This window comes from Carassius carassius, chromosome 40 (genome assembly GCF_963082965.1).
Source record: "Carassius carassius chromosome 40, fCarCar2.1, whole genome shotgun sequence".
Taxonomy (NCBI): domain Eukaryota; kingdom Metazoa; phylum Chordata; class Actinopteri; order Cypriniformes; family Cyprinidae; genus Carassius; species Carassius carassius.
This window is the reverse complement of record NC_081794.1, coordinates 21,144,776-21,169,897: the sequence shown is the minus strand read 5'-3', so window position 1 is coordinate 21,169,897 and position 25,122 is coordinate 21,144,776. Positions and strand designations below refer to the sequence as shown.

At 35.0% G+C, this 25,122-nt stretch overlaps 2 protein-coding genes across 4 annotated transcripts in view; one reads left to right on the top strand and one right to left on the bottom strand.

Moving 5' to 3' along the window:
* stxbp4 (syntaxin binding protein 4) overlaps nt 1–10,887 on the bottom strand; it is a 31,838-nt gene extending 20,951 nt beyond the window's left edge. For 2 of the 3 annotated variants that reach the window (XM_059532565.1, XM_059532566.1), the window contains exons 1-10: nt 10,240–10,417; nt 7,669–7,742; nt 7,410–7,505; nt 7,256–7,325; nt 7,086–7,160; nt 5,347–5,426; nt 3,160–3,289; nt 2,778–2,910; nt 460–566; nt 44–266 (exon numbers count right to left, since the gene is read on the bottom strand). In XM_059532565.1, the coding sequence (XP_059388548.1) occupies nt 44–266; nt 460–566; nt 2,778–2,910; nt 3,160–3,289; nt 5,347–5,426; nt 7,086–7,160; nt 7,256–7,325; nt 7,410–7,505; nt 7,669–7,742; nt 10,240–10,298 (1,047 nt within the window). In that variant the 5' untranslated portion in view covers nt 10,299–10,417. Of the gene's footprint in view, nt 1–43; nt 267–459; nt 567–2,777; nt 2,911–3,159; nt 3,290–5,346; nt 5,427–7,085; nt 7,161–7,255; nt 7,326–7,409; nt 7,506–7,668; nt 7,743–10,239; nt 10,418–10,478; nt 10,638–10,828 lie in introns of those variants that run through there. The other variant, XM_059532567.1, reaches the window with a different exon arrangement.
* Nucleotides 10,888–17,859: 6,972 nt separating this feature from the next.
* LOC132121796 (cytochrome c oxidase assembly protein COX11, mitochondrial) lies at nt 17,860–22,104 on the top strand. Its single transcript, XM_059531549.1, has 5 exons — nt 17,860–18,015; nt 18,707–19,072; nt 19,159–19,314; nt 21,545–21,670; nt 21,767–22,104. The coding sequence occupies exons 2-5, from the start codon at nt 18,755–18,757 to the stop codon at nt 21,947–21,949; spliced, it is 783 nt and encodes a 260-aa protein (XP_059387532.1). The 5' UTR covers nt 17,860–18,015; nt 18,707–18,754; the 3' UTR covers nt 21,950–22,104.
* The last annotated feature ends 3,018 nt before the right edge of the window (nt 22,105–25,122 follow it).

Genomic DNA, 25,122 nt, shown 5'->3' with positions numbered 1-25,122 from the left:
GTTACTGCATTAATGTGTCTCTGGCCAGAGTCTTAAATCTCACCTTAGTAAGTTCTACAGAAGGCAATGTCTCACTTCCAGAGTTGGGGCTGTTGGCTATTTTAGGAACGAGACCTCCAGGCAGAGTTGATCCCCCCAGCCCTGCGGGCCTAAGTTGGTGGGCTGAACTGCAGGGAGGCTGAAGGGAGATGGGGCTGTGGGGTCCACTGCTGGAGCCTGACGAAGACCTTCGTCTGATAAATGCTATTTCTACTGTGGGGTCTGGTCTGTTGGGCAAAATAGTGACATTTGTAAATATCTGAATTTACACTCTGTCCCCATCTATCTGCATTTGTCTAAGATGCAAGCAAAGACTCATAAAATACTAAGCATATTTACATTATGTTATTATCATTCTGGAAAGGTTGTTTTGACGGTTTGTTCATACATATATGTATATATATATATTTGAGATTTAACCTGAGTTTTGTTCGAGTAAGTATGGTTTTGGCTTCTTCATGTGTTACTCCAATGAGTGACTCCTTATTGATGGATATGAGCTGGTCCCCAGCCTTTAGTCTCCCATCCTAGAGTCAAAAGAAAAACATTTCATGTCACCTTAATGGACTTCACATAATTTCACTTTAATTTACAACAAAATTTTTAAAAATACGGTAGAAACAGTAATACAGGTGCATCCCAATAAATTAGAATGTTGTGGAAAGGTTCATTTATTTCAGTAATTCAACTCAAATTGCGAAACTTGTGTATTAAATAAATTCAATGCACACAGACTGAAGTAGTTTAGTTTTGGCTCACATTGAACAAAAACCCACCAATTCACCAATTCATTTTCTCAACAAATTAGAACAGTTCATAAGACCAATAAAAAAATAAAAAATAAAAAAATTTAGTGAATTGTTGGCCTTATGGAAAGCATGTTCATTTACTGTACATGTACTCAGTACTTGGTAGGGGCTCCTTTTGCTTTAATTACTGCCTCGATTTGGCATGGCATGGAGGTGATCAGTTTGTGGCACTGCTGAGGTGGTATGAAAGCCCAGGTTTCTTTGACAGTGGCCTTCAGCTCATCTGCATTTTTTGGTCTCTTGTTTGTCATTTTCCTCTTGACAATACCCCATAGATTCTATATGGGGTTCAGGTCTGGTGAGTTTACTGGCCAGGCAAGCACACCAACACCATGGTCATTTAACCAACGTTTGGTGCTTTTGGCAGTGTGGGCAGGTACCAAATACTGCTGGAAAATGAAATTAGCATCTTCAAAAAGCTGGTCAGCAGAAGGAAGCATGAAGTGCTCCAAAATGTCTTGGTAAATGGGTGCAGTGGCTTTGGTTTCCAAACACAATGGACCAACACCAGCAGATGACATTGCACCCCAAATCATCACAGACTGTGGAAACTTAACACTGGACTTAAAGCAACTTGGGCTATGAGCTTCTCCACCCTTCCTCCAGACTCTAGGACCTTGGTTTCCAAATGAAATACAAAACTTGCTCTCATCTGAAAAGAGGACTTTGGACCACTGGGCAACAGTCCAGTTCTTCTTCTCCTTAGCCCAGGTAAGACACCTCTGATGTTGTCTGTGGTTCAGGAGTGGCTTAACAAGAGGAATACGACAACTGTAGCCAAATTACTTGACACGTCTGTGTGTGGTGGCTCTTGATGCCTTGACCCCAGCCTTAGTCCTTTCCATGTGAAGTTCACTCAAATTCTTGAATTGATTTTGCTTGACAATCCTCATAAGGCTGCGGTTCTCTCGGTTGGTTGTGCATCTTTTTCTTCCACACTTTTTCCGCCCACTCAACTTTCTGTTAACATGCTTGGATACAGCACTCTGTGAATAGCCAGCTTCTTTGACAATTAATGTTTGTGGCTTACCCTCCTCAATGTCAATGATTGTCTTCTGGACAACTGTCAGATCAGCAGTCTCTCCCATGATTGTGTAGCTTAGTGAACCAAACTGAGAGACCATTTTTTAGGCTCAGGAAACCTCTTCAGGTGTTTTGAGTTGATTAGCTGATTGGCATGTCACCATATTCTAGTTTGTTGATATAGTGAATTGGTGGGTTTTTGTTAAATGTGAGCCAAAATCATCACAATTAAAAGAACCAAAGACTTAAACTACTTCAGTCTGTGTGCACTGAATTTATATAATAAAGGAGTTTCACAATTTGAGTTGAATTACTGAAATTATGATGCACCTGTATTATGAAATAATTTTACAATTTAAAGTAACTATTTTCCATTTTATTATATTTAAAATGTAATTTATTGCTATGATGGCAAACATACATTTTAAGCATCCATTATTCCAGCTCTCAGCGTAACATCACAAATCATTATAATATGCTGATATAGTAGTCAAGAAACACTTCTTATTGATATTAGTGTTGAAAACCAAGCTGCTTAATATTTTTTATAGAAACCATTATTTTTTTTAAAGATTAATTAATTAATAAAAAGTTCGAAAGAACAGCATTTATTAACTTTTAAATAGAAGTGTATTTTACTGTACTTGACCTCACTTTAATTTACCTCCCTTAACATAATCTACTTCACTTTGACTCACTAACTTAATTCACAAACTACTAGGGTTTCACTAACGAAGAATCAGCACACACAAAAAAAATGTGTATGTACAAATTATTTATTTATTTTTTAAGTCAATAACCATATTTTCTTTCTAAACTCAGAAACATGATTATAAATTTTAATCTTAACTAAAAAATGTTATTCAAATTTTACAATTTTACAAAATTAGATCATAAAAAAAATACCTTTTGGCAATCACCTCCTTGTATTATTTCCTGAACGTACACCATTGGCCCCTCTGCACGGTTAGCTCCACCCCTGATGACCAAGCCTAATCCAGTCCCTTTGGCAACACATATCAATTGAATCATACAGTCTCTGTGGAAAGAGAGGTAAACAAAAGGGCTTGGATCAACAGCAGAAACAGGAATGTATCTTTTACTCAGGCTAGGTCAGATGTTTTCAGGCTCAGACCTTTCAATCAGGAAACTATTAGCAGCAACAGTGTTAGAAAGCTCCTAGGTTCGATCATTTGTTTTGGTAGTAGAATTATTTGAAGTATATACAAAAGAATTAAAGCAGCACTGGATAAAATCTGAATTAGATCTACAGTCATCTGGTTCTCACGTGCAGACTTGTGGAGGTGGGGAGGTAATGCAGGCAGTGGTGTATACTGGGTTTGGATCTTTAGGGCTCAGAAGCAGAGGACTGGTTGATCTGGAAGATGAGGAGGAGGAGGCAGTGTCTGTGATCTTTCCTGAAGACAAGAGATTTGGTTATTAATACATTCAATTACTTTACTATTGGTATATTGGTGCCGATATTGTATATTGGTCACAAATGTTGGAGTTCCTCAAGGCTACGTAAGCACCCCACTGCTTTTTACAAATGAAAGTATTATTACATTTTCAGATGATACAGCTATACTCAGTTTGCTGACAAAGAATTCAGATGTTAGTATGTATAAATTAGAGATAGAAGGGGTTGTGCGGTGGTGTGAGGAACACAACTTGATGTTGAATGTTAAAAAAACTAAAGAAATTATCTTTGACCCAAGGTTGGTGGGTGATCATAGACCAGTTTCAGTTAATGAGGGGGAAGTTGAGCAGGTAACAACTTATTATTAACTTAACTTACTTATTAAGTATTTAGGTATTTACATTGATTCTCAGCTGCAATAGAGTCATCAAGTGGATTATGGTTGTACACAAGCAAGTCAGTGGCTGCATTTTTAACAAAGGGTCAAGTTTTATGCGGTGGACAAAAGTGTCATGTTATTGTTTTACTGATCAGCTATTGAAGCTATAATATTTTATGGTTTTACAATATGGTTTGGCAATTTAAAGGACTACTCCACCCCAAAATGAAAATTGTGTAATTAATCACCAAATCTCCATGTCGTTCCAAACCCATAAATGCTTCGTTTGTCTTCGAAACACAGTTTCCCATTGACTTTCAAGTAAATTGCACTTTCAAGGTCCAGAAAAGTATGAAAGACACATCGCCTCTATGGTGTTGGGTAGAGACACAGAGACAAATTGTTGAATAAAGACATTTATTTTGTTTTCTTCACGTAGAAAAAGTATGTTAAGAAAACAATATCTGTGTTGAAAAATTATTCTTGTCACATTCAGATTTGAACCTCTGATGGCAGGTGGACTATTCTGACGATGTCTTTCATACTTTTCTGGACCTTCACAATGAAGTGAAAATGAAAGTGAAAGTGACATACGGCCAAGTATGGTGACCCATACTCAGAATTCGTGCTCTGCTTTTAACCCATCCAAAGTGCACACACACAGCAGTGAACAAACACACACTGTGAACACACACCCGGAGCAGTGGGCAGCCAGTTATGCTGCGGCGCCCTGATAGTGACATTCACTTGGAAGTCAATGGGACAGTCACAAGCCTCACAGTTTTAATCCAAAATATCTTAAATTGTGTTCTGAAGACGAACAAAGCTTTTACCGGTTTGAAGCAACATGGGGGTAAGTGATTAAAGACAAAATTTTATTTTGGGGTGGTGTATCCCTTTAAACTTAGATCACAACTTGGTGTGATTAGTGTGGTTAGAAGAGCTGGAAAAATAATTGGTATGGTCCCCACTTTCTCTTCAGGACATTTTTGAGAGGTTTGTTAGGAAGCAGAGTCTTTAAATTATTGGTGACCGAACAGAAGTTATTTAATATTCTCCCAATATTCTCCACAAGGAGTATGAGCTGATGCCCTCAGGCAGGAGATATAGGGTATGAAATTGTAAGATGAATACTGTAGGTAATTTTTTTCTCTAATTACATTATCTATAAGAAATTTAAATAATAAGTTAATTAAATTGTTGTGTGGGTGAGGGTAAACTTAATGGTGCTGCTTAATATTTTTGTGTAAATTTTGTGTTGTATTAATATTTTTTGTGACAATTCTTTTTCTTTTGAAGATTAGAAAGTTCAAACGAACAGCATTTAAGTGAAATATTTTGCAACATTATGAATGTTTTTACTGTATGTGAATTTAATGCATTACTGCTAAACAAAAGTAATCATTTCTTTACAAAATTTTGTCTTGCCCCTAACTTTTTAAAAGGTAGTGTTTACACATCTGTTATGATGCATGCTTGATGTAGAAATAGCTCTTCATGTAGAAGTCGATGCTAGAAATGGCTTTTTATGTAGAAAACGATGTTATGGAGGACCCAAACCAAATCTTTTTCTAAGCTGGCACATTGTAGGCTATTTTTGTCATTTGCTGCAAGTTCTCAGACATTAGTCATTCACTCCTGAAATTCAGTAAAATGATCGATGTAGTGAAAATTACCTGTGGAAATAGAGATGTCTGATCCAGAACTGGTACTACTGCTGGAGCCATATTTTTCCATTAACTCAGCGAATTCCCTCCTAATTATAAACATATAAAAACACATGCAAAATCAGTCATATATAAACTCACATTTTCTTGAGACATCATTTTCCAGTGCTTCATAATAAGCTTTCTTACACACTAACTCTTTCTTATCAGTTTCTGTCTGTGTTGTGTTCAAAGCATAAACATTATGTGGGGTTTCCATTCTGTAAAATCAAGCATTACATAAGTATGAACAAACTTGTTCTTAGGACGTGCTCCAGAATATTATCTTTCTTAGTTTTTCAATTACACACACAAAAAAAATAACACACACAGAAAAACATTAAACCCCCAAACTACATTTTAAAAGGCTGTCTGTAGTTATTTAGTCAAATCAAGTCAAGTCAAGTCTGCTTTATTGTCAATTCGTCCACATGTACAGTACATACATTCAGAGAATCGAAATTGCGTTACTTTCAGACCCCGATGCACACAGATAACATTAACATTAAAGCCTAAAAATCTAGATCAAAATATAAAATGTAGATACAACTATACAATAAGGGAATATAAAAAATAGATAAGATAGAGTGCAAATCAATGAAGTGAACAACAGTGCAGATAAAAGATTTTTAGTGCAAAAAAAAGCTTATTTAGTCTGATTAAAGTGACATTTAATATGACATCTCCCATTAAATGCAACTTCCTCATTAGTCCTAAAAGAAGCTTAGAAGCAATTAATTAGATTACGGAAGTCATCACAGATAAATTGGCTTCAAAGTTAATGGCCAGACTGTTTCCAAGCCAGAAATGCGATCTAGGCAGTAATCTTTAAATTTGTATTATGTTTTCAAAATCTGTGTACTGTACTCAAACAGTTTGTTTCAGGTGACTGATTGTCCATTAATTATGAAGGTAATCCTTTTACAATGTTACAGATTAAAACCTAGCCTCAGCTGGTTTAACTCAGGACACATATGACAGACTTGCGGCCCAAATACGTCAACAGCTGTTCAGTCGGGAGAACAAAAGTGCTCATCAGGAAGTCACTGAGACCAGCAAAATGCCAGTTTGATTTAAACAAAGACAGACATGAAGAACTTGACAACTGCCCAAAACCGAGACCTCTGGCTAAGCAGACAATGCCAAAACAAAACAAAAAAAGTCTCTGCATGCATCCTCCAAAAATAATTTAGCATGGAGTAGCGGCTTCATGTTACTCTATAGATCGAGTCTCGTAAGAAGATTTTAAAATACTCATGTTTGGAGTTCATATATATATACATATATATATATATATATATATACATATATATATATATATATATATATATATATATATATATATATGAACTCCAAACATGAGTATTTCATTTATGCTATTTTTCTAGCACTGATTTCTTGTATTTTGAAATCAGTGCTAGAAAAATAGCATCAAGGCCAAAATTCTCAATAAAGTGCTTAAGACTTTAATGTACTTAAGTGTATTAAGACTATTTTTAGATTTTAAAAAAATCAAGACGCTCATCAGTCCTCATCCATTTATAGGATTAAGTATATAATGTTCAACAGTACGCATTCTGTACTTGGCAAGCAATGTTTCCTGTCTCCGTATAATTAAAATCTTCGAACTCAAAACAAATTGAATAAAAACAATAGAATATATTCCCGTAAAAATGTTTAAATGTCACAATTCAGAAAACTCATCTTACCTGGAAGAGTCATCACGTACTATCAGTAAAGACATGTGATTTGAAGCTGATGCCATGCGAAGAACCTCCACTGCCCTAATATCAAACAGATTTCTTAGATTAGCTGTTTGACTACACTTTAGGCATCTTCTGTTGTAATACAGATTTATAACCAATGCAGAATACATTACTTTTCATTTGTAACACCTCCTAAATTCATGTTGTTGACATCTAAAATGAGGTCCCCTGCTCTAAGACGCCCTGAAAGACAAAAAGGTCTGTCACCCATCATTCCCAGAATCTAAGTAGAAACATTCAGTGGAGATTTTGGGAGAGAGAACATACCGTCCTGTGCCGCCATACCACCTGGCAAAATTCGTTTAATGAAAATACCGAACTCTTCACCGCTCTGCTCCCTGTAGCCCCCAATAATCTTCACACCTGTCAAATTGAGAACAAGATTTTTGGGATTAATTTTTTATATGGGGGTGAGAGAATAAAGTAAATCAAATCGTGCACCGAATGCCTTGAAAAATAAAGCAGAGTAAAGCAGTTTTCTAGGAATATTATTATAAACTGTAAGAAACTGTGCTTTGGTTCTTACCAAGTCCTTTTTTACAGTCTGTAAACTCTATTCTCTCCACAGCACGGTTGATGCCATGGGGCCCCATTATTGTCCTGCAAAAAAAGAGAGATTCCTTTAAATGTTAGTACAAGAGATATTATCATAAAAACAAGATTTTCAGAGAAATGTTCCTGACTGTTTTTAAAAATACAGATTATCGAATGGATGGTAATAATGCGGTTTACCCTCAGAGGCATGAATGATTAAATCCTAAAGGAAAGAAAATAATCATCTTTTCCCCCCAAAATATTGCATATTGAGAGAGTTGCACATCTGTCCATTATAACAGAAGATAATGGCAAATATTACAGAAAAAATACAAACATGTAAAGGGGACATTGATATGGAATAAAGTAAAAATACCATTGTAAATTTGGACGTACAATTAGACCTGAATGGTTTTAAAAGGCTTTCAAATATCTGTACTGTAATGGACACATGCTTCATAATATAGAAATATTGGAATATTTGAATTTAAAGTAAGCTAAAAAGGAAATCAGTGTTTTTAATTATAGTAAACAGGACGGCGGTTGAAGTAATAGCTCATTATCAGGCAAAATAAAAACAAACTGGCAAAATAAAAAAAGAAATAGTAGGTTACTGTGCGTGGGTTTACATACAAATCCCTTAAACATGTAGATAAACACTGAAAATGCCAAATGATAAATCCTTTATGGAAAGAGGCTATGTATCAAAGCCAACGATGGCCTGTTGCATTTAATCCCTATAACAGACTGAAGGCAACAGAATGTATTGTATTGCCTTTAACTAGGACATTGAGTAAAATGTAATTTTTATACTACAAATATCATCACATATGTTCATATTTTCTTATTTATTTAATCTACCTTTCACCCCACTTGTTCTATTAAAATTTACTTTAAATGCTTTCCTTTGTAGGCTATTATACAACGCTGCATATGTAGAATTTTAAAAAGCAATTAAAAAAGCAAAACGGATATATAACATTCACTTCTGATTCATTTTAAATTTGCATCTGACTTTATCAAAACCTAGCAAACAGATGTTATTTAAGCTTTATCCGTCTGTTTGACAAAGTAGTAGGCATGCAGTTTTGAAAAGGCGATTGTTATTCAGTATAGCAATGGTGGGTTTGTCTGAGGTCAGTCTGACGCATGTGAAAACACAGATTTAAAAAAAGAAAATGTTCTCAAAAATAGAAAAAATAAAAACTGCAGAAAAATTAATGCAAACCCTATCAAAGAAAATAACTTGAAGGAATGTACTTGTACATTGTGTACAATACTTAGAAGATCTACTGTAAGCATGTGAAATGCACTGCATTTATTCATACCTGGGGTCACTGAGACTCCAAACGTACAGTATGTTCTGTTTTATGAAAGATACATGTTATCAAGTTGACATTTTGTTTATAATCAGATCAGGGAAATGTTTTTAAACTGCTAAAATCAGGTCAACAATTATTTTACATTGACACTATAATGTACAAGATGATATGATATAAAATGAGCAAATGCAAAAAATATATATTCTGTAATTGTGTCAAAATATGTATATTTATATATATATATATAAATAACTGTACTAAACTAAAAATAAGCCATGTTAAGTGGAAACAAACATATGCATTAGCTAAAGACTCATCAACAGTGTTCATGGAACAGATAATGATTCAACTCTGGACTTTTTTATTCTCAGAATAAACTGCTGTTTTCGTTTTTTTGAGTTCATGTGACGGTCAGCGCGAACTGAACAGGATGACAAGGACAAACGCTTGCGCTCCTTACCTAGTGATTTCCATCTCTGCAATTAGTGTTCTTTGTAATCTCCTCCTCTACACTGTAAACAATGCACTTTAATCTCCGTCACATTAAGAGCGACAAAGAGAATTAGAGTTATTGTACGTTCAGTATAATAACAAGATCTGTCCTTTACTTCAACAGGCATGTCATGGTTACAACACATTTATTTCCATCAAATCTAGCCCTATATCACAAGTATTTTGTCCTAGAAAATGCATTCATCATAAAGTATTACGGGGAAATAAAAGGATTTGTCTTTAACGAGTCACCCTGAAACAAAGAGAGCTCAGATGTAGTGCGTGAGATTGTGTTACAAAAGATCCAGCATTAAACTGATCATTTAATTCTACCTAATCTGTAAGCCGTGTAAGGATATGCACTCAAGTGACTACAGCGAAACTACGCAGGCATCCCCCAAGGGTGCATCCTGTCTGGCTTGATCTAGCTTTCCACTTCCTACTGGTTCGTCCCCAAGACAATGATAATGAACTCTAAAGGATTTTAAAACGATTCTCTGTTGCGACCGAAAACTAGTTTATCTGCATTATTAGAGCATCACAAATGATTAAATAGAAATATGCTGAAATGTTCGAAGGCAGCTGTAACCTCCATGGCAAACACATTTAAACGAGCAGAAACATTAAGGCAACCACACAAGTGCAGCAAATAAGGCTATGATAGACATCAAATAAGCTTAAAAAGCATTAGTATTTGCTTAATCTAAAGTCACTCAGCCAGATAACAAGCAGATAATGGCATTTCCTACCAGTAGAGGAGTGATAGCCCGTCAAAGTGTTCTGTCTCTACTTGTGGAAGCAGTGCCATCGCAGGTCTACTGATGATGTATTGTAAAGTCTACGGTATCACCGGGTTGGGGAGAACGGCGGTTCAAATCAGGTCAGTCTTGATGACCGAGAGACAGCAGTCTACCCAGACAGTAACAGACACACTCCTACCTATCCACTAATCTCTCCTGATACCCCGCAGTCACATGGTCCGCCTCACCTCTCTCTGCGCTGTCACAGCTGATGATGATTCTGCCTCTCTGGAGGCAGGAAAGCTCAGTACTTGACACCTGGCTGTGATGTGGAACGAGGGGACGGGAGTCTGACTGCATGATTTCTGATGCAGGGACACTGGATCAACAGTCCGGTCGATTGAAAACTGAAAAGATAATTAAGAAACATAAGTTAGCTTTGTCCACATAAAAAACAACAACTACAGTTTATGTATATATATATATATATATATATATATATATATATATATATATATATAAAATAGAAATAAAATCAGATAGAAATTCATTAAAAGTGTCTAAAATTAAGAATGAAGAAGAAAAATATATATTTTACCTCTTACAAATTTCCATTTTAATGTAAGGCCACCGAGGACAGTTTCGGCTTAAAATACATACATAAAAAAACAAAAACCATGACACACAGCCTATAAATAAAACAAAATTTTTTAAATATTATAGTCTTTTAACCTTTAATGGCCGTTTATCCTTGAATGCCACCACAGGCGAAATAAGGTGAAATGCTGATGCATGATGATGATTACTGTGATTACTCATGACTAGAACATGGATCATTTTAACATTATGGTTATATATATATATATATATATATATATATATATATATACATATATATATATATATATACACATATATATATATATATATATATATATATACATATATAATATTTTGCCAAACGTTTTTACCTTAAATTTATCTCAAACATCTTTACCTTTGTCATTTAAACATTTAAATGTATTACCTCAATAAATCAGATATAATGACATTAGAAAGTTCACAAAGGCCAGTGTTACATTCATAAATGATCAACATGTTTTCTGTTTTCATATAACCAACCAGAAGCAAAATATTGAAAGTATGTTTTTTTAATGATTTTATTTTATCTAAAACGTTTTAGTTACATAAAGTGTGTAATATTTTAGCCAATTAACCAATAACCATTCGCAACAAATAAAACATAAACTTTGAAGTAATGCTGTCAAATGATTACATGTATACATACATACATATACAAACATATTCTTAACCAGAGGTGGGTAGAGTACCCAAAAACTGTACTCAAGTAAAAGTAAAAGTACTTCTAGAAATATTTACTCAAGTAAAAGTAAAAGTACTAGTCTTGAATAGTTACTTGAGTAAGAGTAAAAGAGTATCGGATAAAAAAATCTACTCAAGTAGTTAGTTACTAGTTACTTTGGGTCATATATACTGTACTGAGCCTATTTTTATTTAGATATATAGATAAAATGTATGTAATGTATGTGTGCGTGTATAAATGTATATATTTCATCAGCCTTTACTCCAATTTATGTAATTTATTATAAAACCCTGTCTGTTTACTTAAGTAACAGATATAGGTGTCATGCCATAACATATTTTTAATACGACTGACTTTATATTAAATGTGAATTTAACATTGAAAGTTAATGTGATATAAATATTGCTACTAATCTTTCATTGTTCAGAAAGAGAGCAAATAACATTTACATTATTAAAGATAATTTTCACTGACAGTCTAGATTTCAATCACTCTCAGAAACTCCCATTAAAATCACTGAAACTGTTAACACTGTGAGATCAATATCTTAATTAAAGATTCGTACACACATCTGCACTTTGTTGTTTCTGACGAGAGAATTCGCCAGAAAGAGGTATTCAGTCAGTGAGCGAGTGAAGGAAGCACCGGCATTTTAGCGATGACTCATCTGAACGCCTCTGATTGGCCAATGCTTTAATAAGCTCAAAAGAATCATGTGTGATTGGTTATAATGCGCAGCGCTGTATAAACGCATCTATCTCTGGCTAAGCGCCAGCAAGCAATCACAGATCTGAATTTAGCAGCTGGACTTGCTGATCGTACTCGCTGCGGTGTGACTGTATTAAAATTAATAAAATCTTAATCGGCTATTTTTTGTCTTTTGGAAGCTGCATTCAACTTGACTCCCCTCTGTTATAAGCCACACACGTACAACAAACTAATGTCACAGTGGTATCGTGTACTGTAATCGAATGTAGCCCAAGTTATTACCTGTTGAACAGTATACAGCACACGCGGTGTTCATCTTATAAGGATCTCCATCGCTAGCAAATAATAGCCTTTGCAGATTTAAATTCAGTGCAGTTCCAGCCACGTTTTCAACGCTCTTTCTGTTCTTAAACGTTACAACTCCGAGTGAACCGCTTCAGATGCTCAGCGCGTGCGGCAGGGAACTGAACGACTCATTCAAACTGATTCATGAACCAATTCACTCGTTTGCCAATTGGTTTGATCAAGCCTTTGAACAGAATTGACTCAAAAGAATGAATCATTCGCGAATGGGCATCGCTCATTGCCCAGAGAAAAGTAGACGGCGCGTTTGGAATAAACTGAAGCATTATAACATTTATTGCATTAAGATAAAGTAACGAGAGGAGCGTAACACACAGTAACGAAGTAAAAGTACAGATTTTCCCCCCAAAATTTACTCAAGTAAGAGTATAAAGTACCCATCTTTAAATATACTCCGAAAAGTATTCGTTACCCCAAAAAATTACTCAAGTAAATGTAACGAAGTAAATGTAACTCGTTACTACCCACCTCTGTTCTTAACTATATCAATGTGTCCGTACAGTCTATGATTTATATATAAATAATAAATATACACAGGACACACACATATATTAAACACAAGCTTTTATTTTGGATGCGATTAATTACGATTAATCGTTTTACAGTCCTACATTTAAAACGGGATAACTTTTTTAAACTATACATGCTTTGATCCCTGAAACCTAAAATGATTATTTTAGGGGTAAATAATACGTTTTTACCGAGCGCCAACCTCCCGCTCTCTCTCGTGAGGCCAATAAGGAAGTGACTAAAACTGCAATTCATCGACTGGCCGCTTGAGGCTGAGGCTGGCTGCAAAAGGGAGTCAGTCCCATAGACTCCCCATGTTAAAATGCCCAACTTTACAGCAGGAAAAAACATGTTTACAGCCTAGTTCAAAAAATGATTTTGGTCTAAATAGCTTATTTTGCCCTTCATGACAACTGTGAGGGGGGTGAATTTTTTTATAACTCATCCGTTTAAATTATATTAAGACTTAAGGTTCTGCATAATTAAGGGCGTAGCCACTTGAGTGACAGGTGGATTGCCGCTGCTGACTGCCGTCGTGCTAGGTGGGTGTGGCTTCAGCAACTAGCTCCTGCCTTTTTGCCCATTTTTGATTGTCCGGGAGAGTCGCGTGGTGACGCGCTGCCAAGATGGCGACGGCCCGCTCTACACACTTTAGGCTTCAAAAACACACTTCAGGGGTGCTTCTCAATTCATATTTGTGCATCCTCGTTTCCTTTCCTCGCTTCCTTTCCTCGTGTCTTAGCTCCACCCTTTCAGGATGCGAGGGAAGGACGCAAGGAAAAGACGTGAGGATGGAGGACTTGAATCAAGTGAAATGATTTATCCTCGCTCCCTTCAGCGTTACTTCAAAGTGTCATCAGCTGTAATTAAAGGGATCTGCCCTTATGTTGTTAAAGTTTGTTAATTAAGACATTCATAATAAATATTAATAAAGCAAGATGCCCTGTTTGAAATATAATGACATGCATGGTTTATTTGAAGAGAAAAGGTAAAATATAAATAAAAACTGTTACAACAGATGTGAAGGGGGAAGAGAATTTATACGTGCGTCACGTTAAGTCGATAAAATACTTCCGCATAGAATACACCTGTGTATCCTCGCTCATCTCGCACCTCTCACAGATCACTCTGTTATTAAATTGCTTATCAATCCTTCTGGCGTTAGAGGCAATAATAAGGGGTATTGGAAATTTAATTCTTATCTATTAAAATGCCAATCATTTCAGGATGGTATTAAAAACATAATTTCTAAGGTTATGAACGATGATTCAATAATGTCCTATGTTGCTAAGTGGGAATTCCTTAAATTTAAAATGAGAGAATTTTCTATTCATTTTGGAAAATCCCTTAATAGAAATAACAAATTAACAGAAATGACCGTCATTAAGGAAATAAACGAATATTATAACAGAACATCACTTACAGATACTGATAAACGGATATTACAATGTCTACTATCTAAACTGGATGATATCTATCTTCAAAAAGCTGAAGGAGCCTTCATAAGATCTAGGGCAAAGTGGATTGAGGAAGGGGAGAAAAGTACCGCTTATTTCTGTCGTCTAGAAAAAAGAAGGCAGGAGAGACTTGCTATTAAAGCATTATTAATTAATGGTAATGTAGTCACAGACCGATCTTTGATTGCTAAGGAAGCTGTCTCTTTCTATAAAAAATTATATTCCTCAACCTTTTCCTCAGATAATGCCGAATCTTTTTTCAACCATATTAAAGATCTGATTCCCCGGATAGATGATGAGTATGCACTGCTATGTGATGCTGATATTACCTCTGATGAGCTGGATAAAGCTGTAGACAGTTTGTCTGTAAATAAATCTCCAGGCAGCGATGGTTTCACAGCCAATTTCTATAAACACTTTTGGGGTTTATTGAAAGATCCTTTTTCTCTCATGTTAAAAGAAGCTATAGATAATATGACATTCCCCCTTACAATGAAACAAGGTGTAATAACTTTAATCCCTAAACCTGATAAGGACTCCAAATTGTTAAATAATTTTAGGCCCATTACTCTATTAAACACCGATTACAAAATTGTAACCACTGTCTACGCTAGCGGACTGAAAAAAATCCTACATAAAATTATAAGCGACTCTCAATCAGGTTTTATGAAAGGAAGATCTATCCATAACAATATTCGGTTAGTTCTGGATATTTTAGATTATAGACATCTTATTGATGATGATGGTTTTATTTTATTTCTTGATTTCTTTAAGGCATTTGATTCAATTGAACACCCATTTATTTTGAATAGTTTAAGATTATTTGGTTTTGGAGAGAAATTTAGAAACATAATTGAATCCCTTTATGAAAATTCAAATAGTTCAATTTCTTTACCAGGAGGTACTTCACCCCGATTCTCTATCAAACGTGGAGTTAAACAGGGTTGCCCCTTATCCCCATTTCTCTTTATAATAACCACAGAGCTGCTTTCTATCTTTCTTAAGCATTCAAATATAGCTCCATTAGAGGTGTTTGGGCATCCAGTTCTCATAAGCCAGTTAGCTGATGACACTACTATCTTTATGAAGCAGCTTTCGGAAAGTCCCCAAAATCCTGCAAAATATCCAAATCTTTTCTAAAGCTTCTGGCTTAGAATTAAATTTGCAAAAGTGTGAGTTGATGCCAGTTCATCAATGCCAGTTAACCGAGGCCTATAACATCCCTATTAAATCTATAGTGAAATATTTAGGAATATATCTTTCTAAAGATATAATGGAATGTGAAAATCTGAATCTGTGGAAAGTAGTTGAAAATTGTCAATCCAAACTTAATTTATGGTTATTGAGAGATATTAGTTTATTGGGAAGAATTTTTTTAACCAAAATGGATAGTTTATCTAGATGTATCTACCCTGCATACTCATTATCGATACCAAATAAAGTGATTAAAAAAATTAATCAGATTAATTTTGATTATATCTGGAGAAAGAAAGCTCATTACATTAAAAGAGCAGAGTTGACTAAAGAATTCAAAGATGGAGGTCTACAAGCCATTGATTTTGATTTCATAAATGGAACTCTTAAAATTAACTGGTTGAAATCCTTCCTTAATAATGATAACCTTTGGTTTCACATCCCCAGAGAAATATTTAAGAAAATTGGAGGGATCGAATTTTTACTTAGATGTGATTTCATTCCCCAGCGTCTTGTTGTACTGGAAGCTCTTATACAACCATAATTTTACACCTCACAAAACCCCAATGTGGAATAATAGATATATCACAATAAGAAACAAATCACTGTATAAAAAGGAGTGGATGGAGAAAGGAATATGGTCGGTGGTTCATTTAATCGATAGTAGAGGTTATTTTTTATCACATAATAACTTCTGTCTCAAATATGATATAACCTGTAGTCAGAATGCGTTTAGCTCTATGATTAAAGCTATCCCCAATGCTTTCATGTGTTTGGTTCAAGCATACATTTCAACAACGAATCCTCCCATTTGTTGTCTCCCATTACTTTTAGTTGAAGGTGTAGATTTTAAAGAAATTAAACTTCCAAACAAAACTATTAGAAATATGTTTGATAACATCTTATTTCCCATAGTACCCTATAGAAACTTGATTTCACAGTTCTTCTCAAAAAAAAATATTCACAGGTTACGAACAACTTACTTAAAATTTCCTTTATCTCCCAAAGCTAAGGAAGTCCATTTTAAAATTATAAATGGTGTATATCCATCCAGTGAATTTGTACAGCGAAGATTTGGTTTTGAAACTAGTAATTGTGTTTTTTGTGATAATATTGAAACTACAGATCATTTATTTTTTCATTGTATGTTTGTAGAGGCTTTATGGCTTGATATTCATGACTGGCTATATCCAAAGATTCCTCATCTTGAAGTCTTCTCTCACAAGGACATTATTTATGGACTCGTCTTGGAAAGCAACAAAGACGATTTCTTGGTTAATAACATCCTTATTCTAGTTAAATTCTATATACACAAATCTAAATACTTGAAAGTGAACCCTAAATTCTGTGTATATCACAATGAGTTTCTTTCTTATACAAATTCCCTTAAAATGATGAAAAGTAAAAATGCTAAAAAACTTTTTGCTATAATAGAAGAATATGACTTGAAAAGTAAACCCTAGCCTTTTTTTTTTTTTTTTTTACTTATTATTTTATTTGTCTATTTATTCATTTTTGGTAATGCAATTATGCACCTGATTCTACTGTTACTATGTAATTATATATTTTTGCTGCCATGTTGTTTGTACATGACATTGTTCAATAAAAAAAAAAAAAAAAAAAAAAAAAAAATCCTCGCTCATCTCTCCTCATGAAGCCTCCTCCCTCCTCGATCCTCGTCTCCTCGTGGTGCAATTAGAGAATTGAGATGTCCTTCAAGATGGCTGTGTTCGATCGGTTTCCGGGTCATAGGATGGAGGACGGAGGACGGAGGAGCGAGGAGACGAGTAGGGATATTGAGAAGCACCCCAGGAGTCTACGGATGACGTCACGGACACTACGTCCATGTTTTTATACAGTCTATGGTTTTTACTTAATTTTTTAAATATCCGTGTTGTTGACCGTGAACAAGACACTTTTTGATAAGAGACAATGAAACTTATTGAACTTTAACCATAGTTAACTTGATTAAATTGGTAACATAAGAATAATTATTATAATGTGTAATATCGTTTATGTGGTAATCAAACTTCTTTTTCTCTCTCAGCAACAAGCACTGTACCTCAAGCTACAGTAGATCCGTTTCCGCAGCAAAACCGGAACTGTAGCAGTAGTGATTGATACCCGGGGAACTTGTATCTGTTGCACCATTATTTTCGTGTTGTACTTGACGTTTTGTAACATGTTGCTGAAGGGTGTACGTGCACATACCCGCATTATTTGAGTCAGGTAATGCTTCAGCATCTTCTGTATGAAATGCTTGTGGTTGTCATATTAATTAGATATTTGGTCACGGGGTCAACATATATGTTCACAACAATGTAAATAGCTTGATAGCCGGTAACGTTAGATGAACAGGTTAGTTAGCTTGCACTATTCTGTATGATTTACAGTAAGTTGTACAGTAACAGGACTTTATACTCTGCGTTATGGGTTGGTTTACGTTGTCTTATCATTTAAGAAAAGTACTTTATTGTTTATGTTGACTATACAGCTTTATGCTTATCAATTATTGTAGTAGCACATAAAATAATGATGTAAGTAGTTTTACAATTAGCTTATGTTGTAAGTTCGTTTTCATATACCCTTGCGTTCAAAAGTAGGTTTTGTTCCAAGGCCTCATTTATTTAATCAAAGATACTGTAAAAAAAATAATATTGTGGAATATTAAATAAAAATTAATAAAATTTAAAATAACAGCTTTCTATATATATATGGAAAGTTAAATTGACTATAAAACGTGTAAAAAAGAAAAGCTTATGCTTGATGGCTTGACTGATTTTCATCAGTAAACCGTTTCTTCAGTCTGGGTACTAGGCCTTTTTTAGTTGTGGACTGATCATACAGTCTGTGTAATATAATCCATCACTCACTCATTTTATTTTAATGATCATGTCTGTCTCTGTTTTGGGGTTTTTAGGTGAAACATACCTGTCTTGTGGGGCATTTCACTTATAACTCTAGGATTATGCTATTACCATTCCTTCTCCGTGGGTGCACTGCAATGCACTATGTACAGCAAGCGCTTTCTAGCACTCGGCTCTGCATCAATTGTTGCAACATCAGAGGACTAGCTACTTCCAGTGGCCACCTCTTACTCAGGAGGACCCCACAACGATTCCTCAACCAGACACGAGGAGCTAAAACTCACAAAAGGAAACAGCAGAACCAGGAAGATGACTGGAAGAAAAGGAACAAGACCGTCCTCACATATATCGCGGCTGCTGGAGTGGGAATGATTGGCTTGTCATATGCCGCTGTTCCACTTTACAGACTGTACTGTCAAGTCAGTATCACACTGATGATCTAAATAAAAGTCATTTTTTTGTGGATTTATAGCATTACAATAACACGTTCCTTTTCTTTCATCAGGCAACAGGGCTGGGAGGCACAGCAGTAGCAGGACATAATACAGATCAAGTGGAGACGATGAAGCCAGTCAGGGAACGTATTATTAAAGTGACCTTCAATGCAGACACACACGCCAGCATGCAGTGGAACTTCCGTCCGCAGCAGTCAGAGATTTATGTAAGATTACTTTTTATGTGATCAACTCTTTGTTCAGTTTTAAATATGATATTTAGCACCACAACTATTTTAAACAGTAATAATAATAATAAATGTTTCTTGAGCAGAAAGTTAGCATATTAGAATGATTCTTGAAGTATGTGACTGAGGGCTGGACTAATGGATGCAGATAATTCAGCTTTTCCTCTCAGCAATAATTACATTTTAAAATATATTAAAATAGAAAAACCTATTTTAGATTGTAATAATATTTAACAATATTTTTTTATTAAATAAATGTAATTAAAACATCTTAATTATTCCAAACATATACATGTAGGTGTGTATATATTAAATAAATTTCAGTAATCATTAGGGATGGGAACCGAAAACCGGTTCTGAATAAGATAAGTTTTGTTCTTTGAAAAGAACCGGAACCATGAGCAATTTCTAAGTTTCGGTTCCGAAAACGGTTCTGGTGCAACACGTGAGCAAGCGCTGTGAGCAGCCCTGCACCGGTGTTCTGAATATTCAGCGTTTCCCGTAAACGTAGCGGTTCTCAATTCCAGTCCTCGCGCCCTACTGCTCTGCATATTTTGCACGTTTCTCTTTGTTAACACACCTGATTCAGATAATCAGCTCGTTAGAAATGAACTCAGTGCATGAACTGTGTTCCAATTGTCCATTGCTCCCTACTCCCTGAGCAGGGGAAATCTGTTGAAGTTTACCTCACATTGAAACATTCATTCACTGATTTGTGCTGTGCAGCTTCTTTAAACATGGACAACTGTGACATCATATACCTCTGTAAATCAATACAATTAAAATTCACGTCTTGCACACTTCAGTGCACTTTGATTGGAACATATAGCTACGTTCGCTTCGAACTGGAATCATGGCTGAATATCCTGTGATGTCCACTTCGCAGGGCACTTATGTTCGAATAGAACAAATGTCTGAAGCGCTAAGAGAAACGTTCAAAATGTGCAGAGCAGTGGGGCGCGAGGACTGCAATTGAGAACCGCTGCGGCATATAGGATGTCACAAACCGAATAACAGACACGCCTCCCTGCCTCTTTAATTATGGAGCACATTGATTCCAATGACGCACATCCACAAACTCGTTGCGCTGTCCCGTCTTTAATTGCTGAACACATTGTTTCCCACAACTGTATGTGCACTGGCTCCTTTGATAACTGCACATCGTTTTGTCTGACTGTACATCTAATGGCAGCGCGCTGCACCTGCCGCCACTAAATTACATTATAGTTGTCCCATATTGTCATTAATATAAATACTGGCTTCAACTTGGACCACTAAATAAATAGACTGCTATTGTTATACAAGTATGAGGGTTAGACTATTTAGTGTACAGGTCATTTCAAGAGTGATAAACAAAGTGATAGAAAATATTTATTTTAATGCATTTTTAATGTTTAAAAATGTGGAAACCACTCATTGCATCACACCATCTCCTGACTGCATTATTATTTGTAAAATAGGGACTTTATGGAGATTGTGTATACATGTTTAAGTTTAACCGTTTATGTTTCATTAATTAAGGAAAATTAACAAGTGTCTCAGCCCTCAAGGGACTATTTGGCCAACAAGCTTATTCCTGCTTGAAAAGCAAAACGTTATTGATAGAGTAAAAAACATCAACTTTGAAACACATGCTGATTGATGGACTAGCATTACTCAGCATTACTTACTTCCAGCAACGCTACATTCAGTGAAGGTAAAATAGTAAAAAACATAGTTCATTTAAATGAAACCAGAAGCCGAACCAGAAAATTTCTAAAAATACCCCACACTACTTATGAAGATCTGTACACTGTAATATATGTTGCATTTTGACATTGCCAACCTATAAATTAAGTTGACAGTAAGTAATAAACAGTATTGAGCATTGATTAGTTGAGTATTGTGCATTTTTCCTTACCACTACTTCTTAATAATTGTTTAATGATTTTAATGGAACCCGGAATCAGAACCGGAACCGTTAGGTGGAACCGGAATCGGAAACCGGAAAATTTCTAACGATTCCCAACCCTAGTAATCATAAAAGAGGATTGTAAAGGCAATATTATATTTTGATTATGAATCTGATTCTTTTTTTTGTGCCAATACTAAATATTTCGAATTGTAGCATAAATTGTCATTTTAAAACACTGATTTTAAGAATGAATGTTCAAATAGATGAAGATGAAGACTATCCATATTGATCCTCCTATGTTTGAATGTTTCCCAGCTTGTGCCAGGAGAAACTGCTCTGGCCTTTTATAAGGCACGGAATCCCACAGACAAACCAGTGATAGGCATTTCTACTTACAATGTTGTACCTTTTGAGGCTGGACAATATTTTAATAAGATACAGGTAAATACACATTTAAGCTCACTTAAATGATGCTAAATTCAAAATAGTGTGCTAAGATTTGTGTGCTAATACACTGCTCCTTTCTTTCCCCAATAGTGTTTCTGTTTTGAGGAACAGAGGTTAAATCCACACGAGGAAGTAGACATGCCTGTTTTCTTCTACATTGATCCAGAGTTTGATGATGACCCGAGGATGGCACGAGTTGATACTATTACACTCTCATATACCTTTTTTGAAGCCAAGGAGGGACAGCAGTTGCCCCTCCCTGGGTATAGCTAATTATTTATTATTCAGAGAATTTTCATCAGAATTATCTTCAGGGGAGTGTGTTCAGTAATTATTTTGGTAATGATTACTGTATATGTTGTCACATTTCACTTCTATGTCTGTATAGATTGAATCAAACAAATATAAAAAATGAACGGTAATGAAGACTGATCATCTGTCTGTGAATTCTGTTTGAGATCATTAATTATAATTCACTGTTTTTTATACACGATAAGATAAAAAATATTTTGATATCAAACAACTGATCTGTGTATGCAAAATTTGTGAAAATGTGTAAACATTTTTGAGAATGGTCAGAAATGAGCTGCTTTTTTGGCTTACTTTAGAACACTAGATGGCAGCATTTGTACATTTTTATTATCGTCCTTTGATGTAAAACATATATGGAAGCATATGGATAGCAATATTCCATTTGGGATGTAATATGCAAAATGATAATGCAATATGTAAAATGACAATGCATTTCTGTATTTACATTTATATTTTCCAATACATTTGTGCAACGTTTGGTGCAAAATGAAAATTAAATTACATAATTTTCATTTTGCCATTTCATACACCAGTTTTAATATGTAAAATGAATACTAATTTTAACGCTTTATAAGTTGCAAAATTAAAATTAAAATGTAGAAATGATTAGATATGTCTAACATGTTCAAGCAAAAACTGTGGCAAAATTATCATTTAAATGCTGTTTTTCTTAAATGCATTAACACTCACAGTCAAGACACTTACGTTTGCATTTTCATTCAATGTCCTGCAATGAATGTAGCAAAATTCAATGTGCACTTTGAAAATGCATTCCGAGCCGATCACGTGCCCGCCCCCTCTCGCCATGTCAATCACTGCGTGAACAAGGCAGGGCTTGCAGAAGGTCAAGAGACTCAAATCTAAAGAAGAGGATTCAAGTGAGAGAACATGGACAATACAGTTGGCCCGTGTACGTTTTGATCATTTCGGTTTATGGCTTCAATATTTCATTCGCACTTGTGGGCGGAGCTGAAACGCTGCTTTCATCTGATTTGTCGAATCGCTCCACCTTTCAGCTCGGTCTTCATTCTTTCAGGCAGAATAAGAGTCAGTGCGAGTGAAGCACTGTAATGTCTGAAACTACACTCACTGTTAATTAGCATAATATTTGAATCAGATGTAGCTGGGCACATAATTCGTGCTGCTGCGACTTGCAAGAGACCCCGTTAAATTATTTCTAGGTTGTATACTGTATTGTATAAATATTGTCCCACTAAGAAAAACAGTGCAAATAGTTCTGTCTCTTTGGATAACAGTGAAGTGGAAATAAATATAGTTAAATTTATTAAATAAAATTAAATAGGATTTTTTGGGAAGGTAAGTCTGGCCAGTTATACAGCAACACGAGTCTGAAGATAATAATAATAATGTTACCCGTATTTTTCGGTATAAGTTGCATCAGTCCAAAAATACGTCATGACGAGGAAAAAAAACATATAAGTCGCACTGGACTATAACTCGAATTTATTCAGAACCAAGAGAAAACATTACCGTCTACAGCCGCGAGAGGGCGCTCTGGGGTAGGCTACAGGAGCACTGAACAGCATAGAGCTAATTTTACTATTTTTATTTAGAAATGTAACTGTTAGTTTTTACAATTATTTATTAATGTCACACACACATACCTAGTGCCTTATGACTTAAAAGATGAGAGTGGTAAATGTTACAGACATGGAACTGTTCAGTCTATTATTGATTTTTATTTCAACTTCACTTTTATCCAAAGAGAGAGAACTATTTGCACTGTATCAGTGAGACAATATTCATACAATACTATAACCTAGAAATAATTTGCAGGTCTCAGCAGCACAAATTATGTGCCCAGCTACATCTGATTCAAATATTATGCTAATTAACAGTGCTTCACTCGCACTGACTCTTTTTCTGCCTGAAAGAATGAAAAGACCATGCTGAAGGTGGAGCGATTCGACCAATCAGATGAAAGCAGCGTTTCAGCTCCGCCCACAAGTGCGAATGGAATATTGAAGCCATAAACCGAAATGATCAAAACGTACACGGGCCAACTGTATTGTCCATGTTCTCTCACTTGAATCCTCTTCTTGAGATTTGAGTCTCTTGACCTTCTGCAAGCCCCGCCTTGTTCACGCAGTGATTGATGTGGTGCGACGGGGCGGACACGTGATCGGCTCGGAATGCATTTTCAGTGTGCACATTGAATTTTGCTACATTCATTGCAGGACATTGAATGAAAATGCATTCGTAAGTGTCTTGACTATGAGTGTTAATGCATTTAAGAAAAATAGCATTTAAATTATAATTTTGCCACAGTTTTTGCTTGAACATGTTATACATATCTAATCATTTCTGTAATACATTTTCATTTTAATTTTGCAACTTATAAAGCGTTAAAATTTGTATTCATTTTACATATTAAAACTGGTGTATGAAATTGCAAATGAAAATTATGTAATTTCATTTTCATTTTGCACCAAACGTTGCACAAATGTATTGGAAAATGTAAATGTAAATACAGAAATGCATTGTCATTTTACATATTACATTGTCATTTTGCATATTACATCCCAAATTGAATATTGCTACCCATATGCTTCCATAAACATGACCATAAAACTTACCAATTGCATTGGCGTTTTTTGTGTAATAATTAATATTACATGACAGGTAATGTTGCAGCATACTAGAACATTAGTCTGTGCTTGCATATTTGGATATCATGCACCTATAGCAGATAGATTATTTATAACACATGCTGATGCTGTCAGTGGTACTCAAGTGAGTAATATTGCACTAGACTTAAACATGTTTCTTAAGATTGGATTATACATAATCAAACAGACACAAGTCATAATCAAACAGACACAAGTCACAACAGAAATGAGATCTTAAAATAAAGATATAAAACGATATTGGAGTAGTCATTATTAATCACAAGGAATGAGATCCTGAAAATATTAATTATTTATTCATGTAGAGAGATTCTGCATATGTTGTATAATTGCATAATATGGTTTGATCATAAAATATTAATACAATTTAAAAACATATTTTCATGTTATTTTTAATTAACTAATTTGTACTTCTCTAAATATTGATCTGTAAAGCATTATATAATAGTAGTTTTGCTAGTGAATGGTTTTAATAAAAGTTATAAT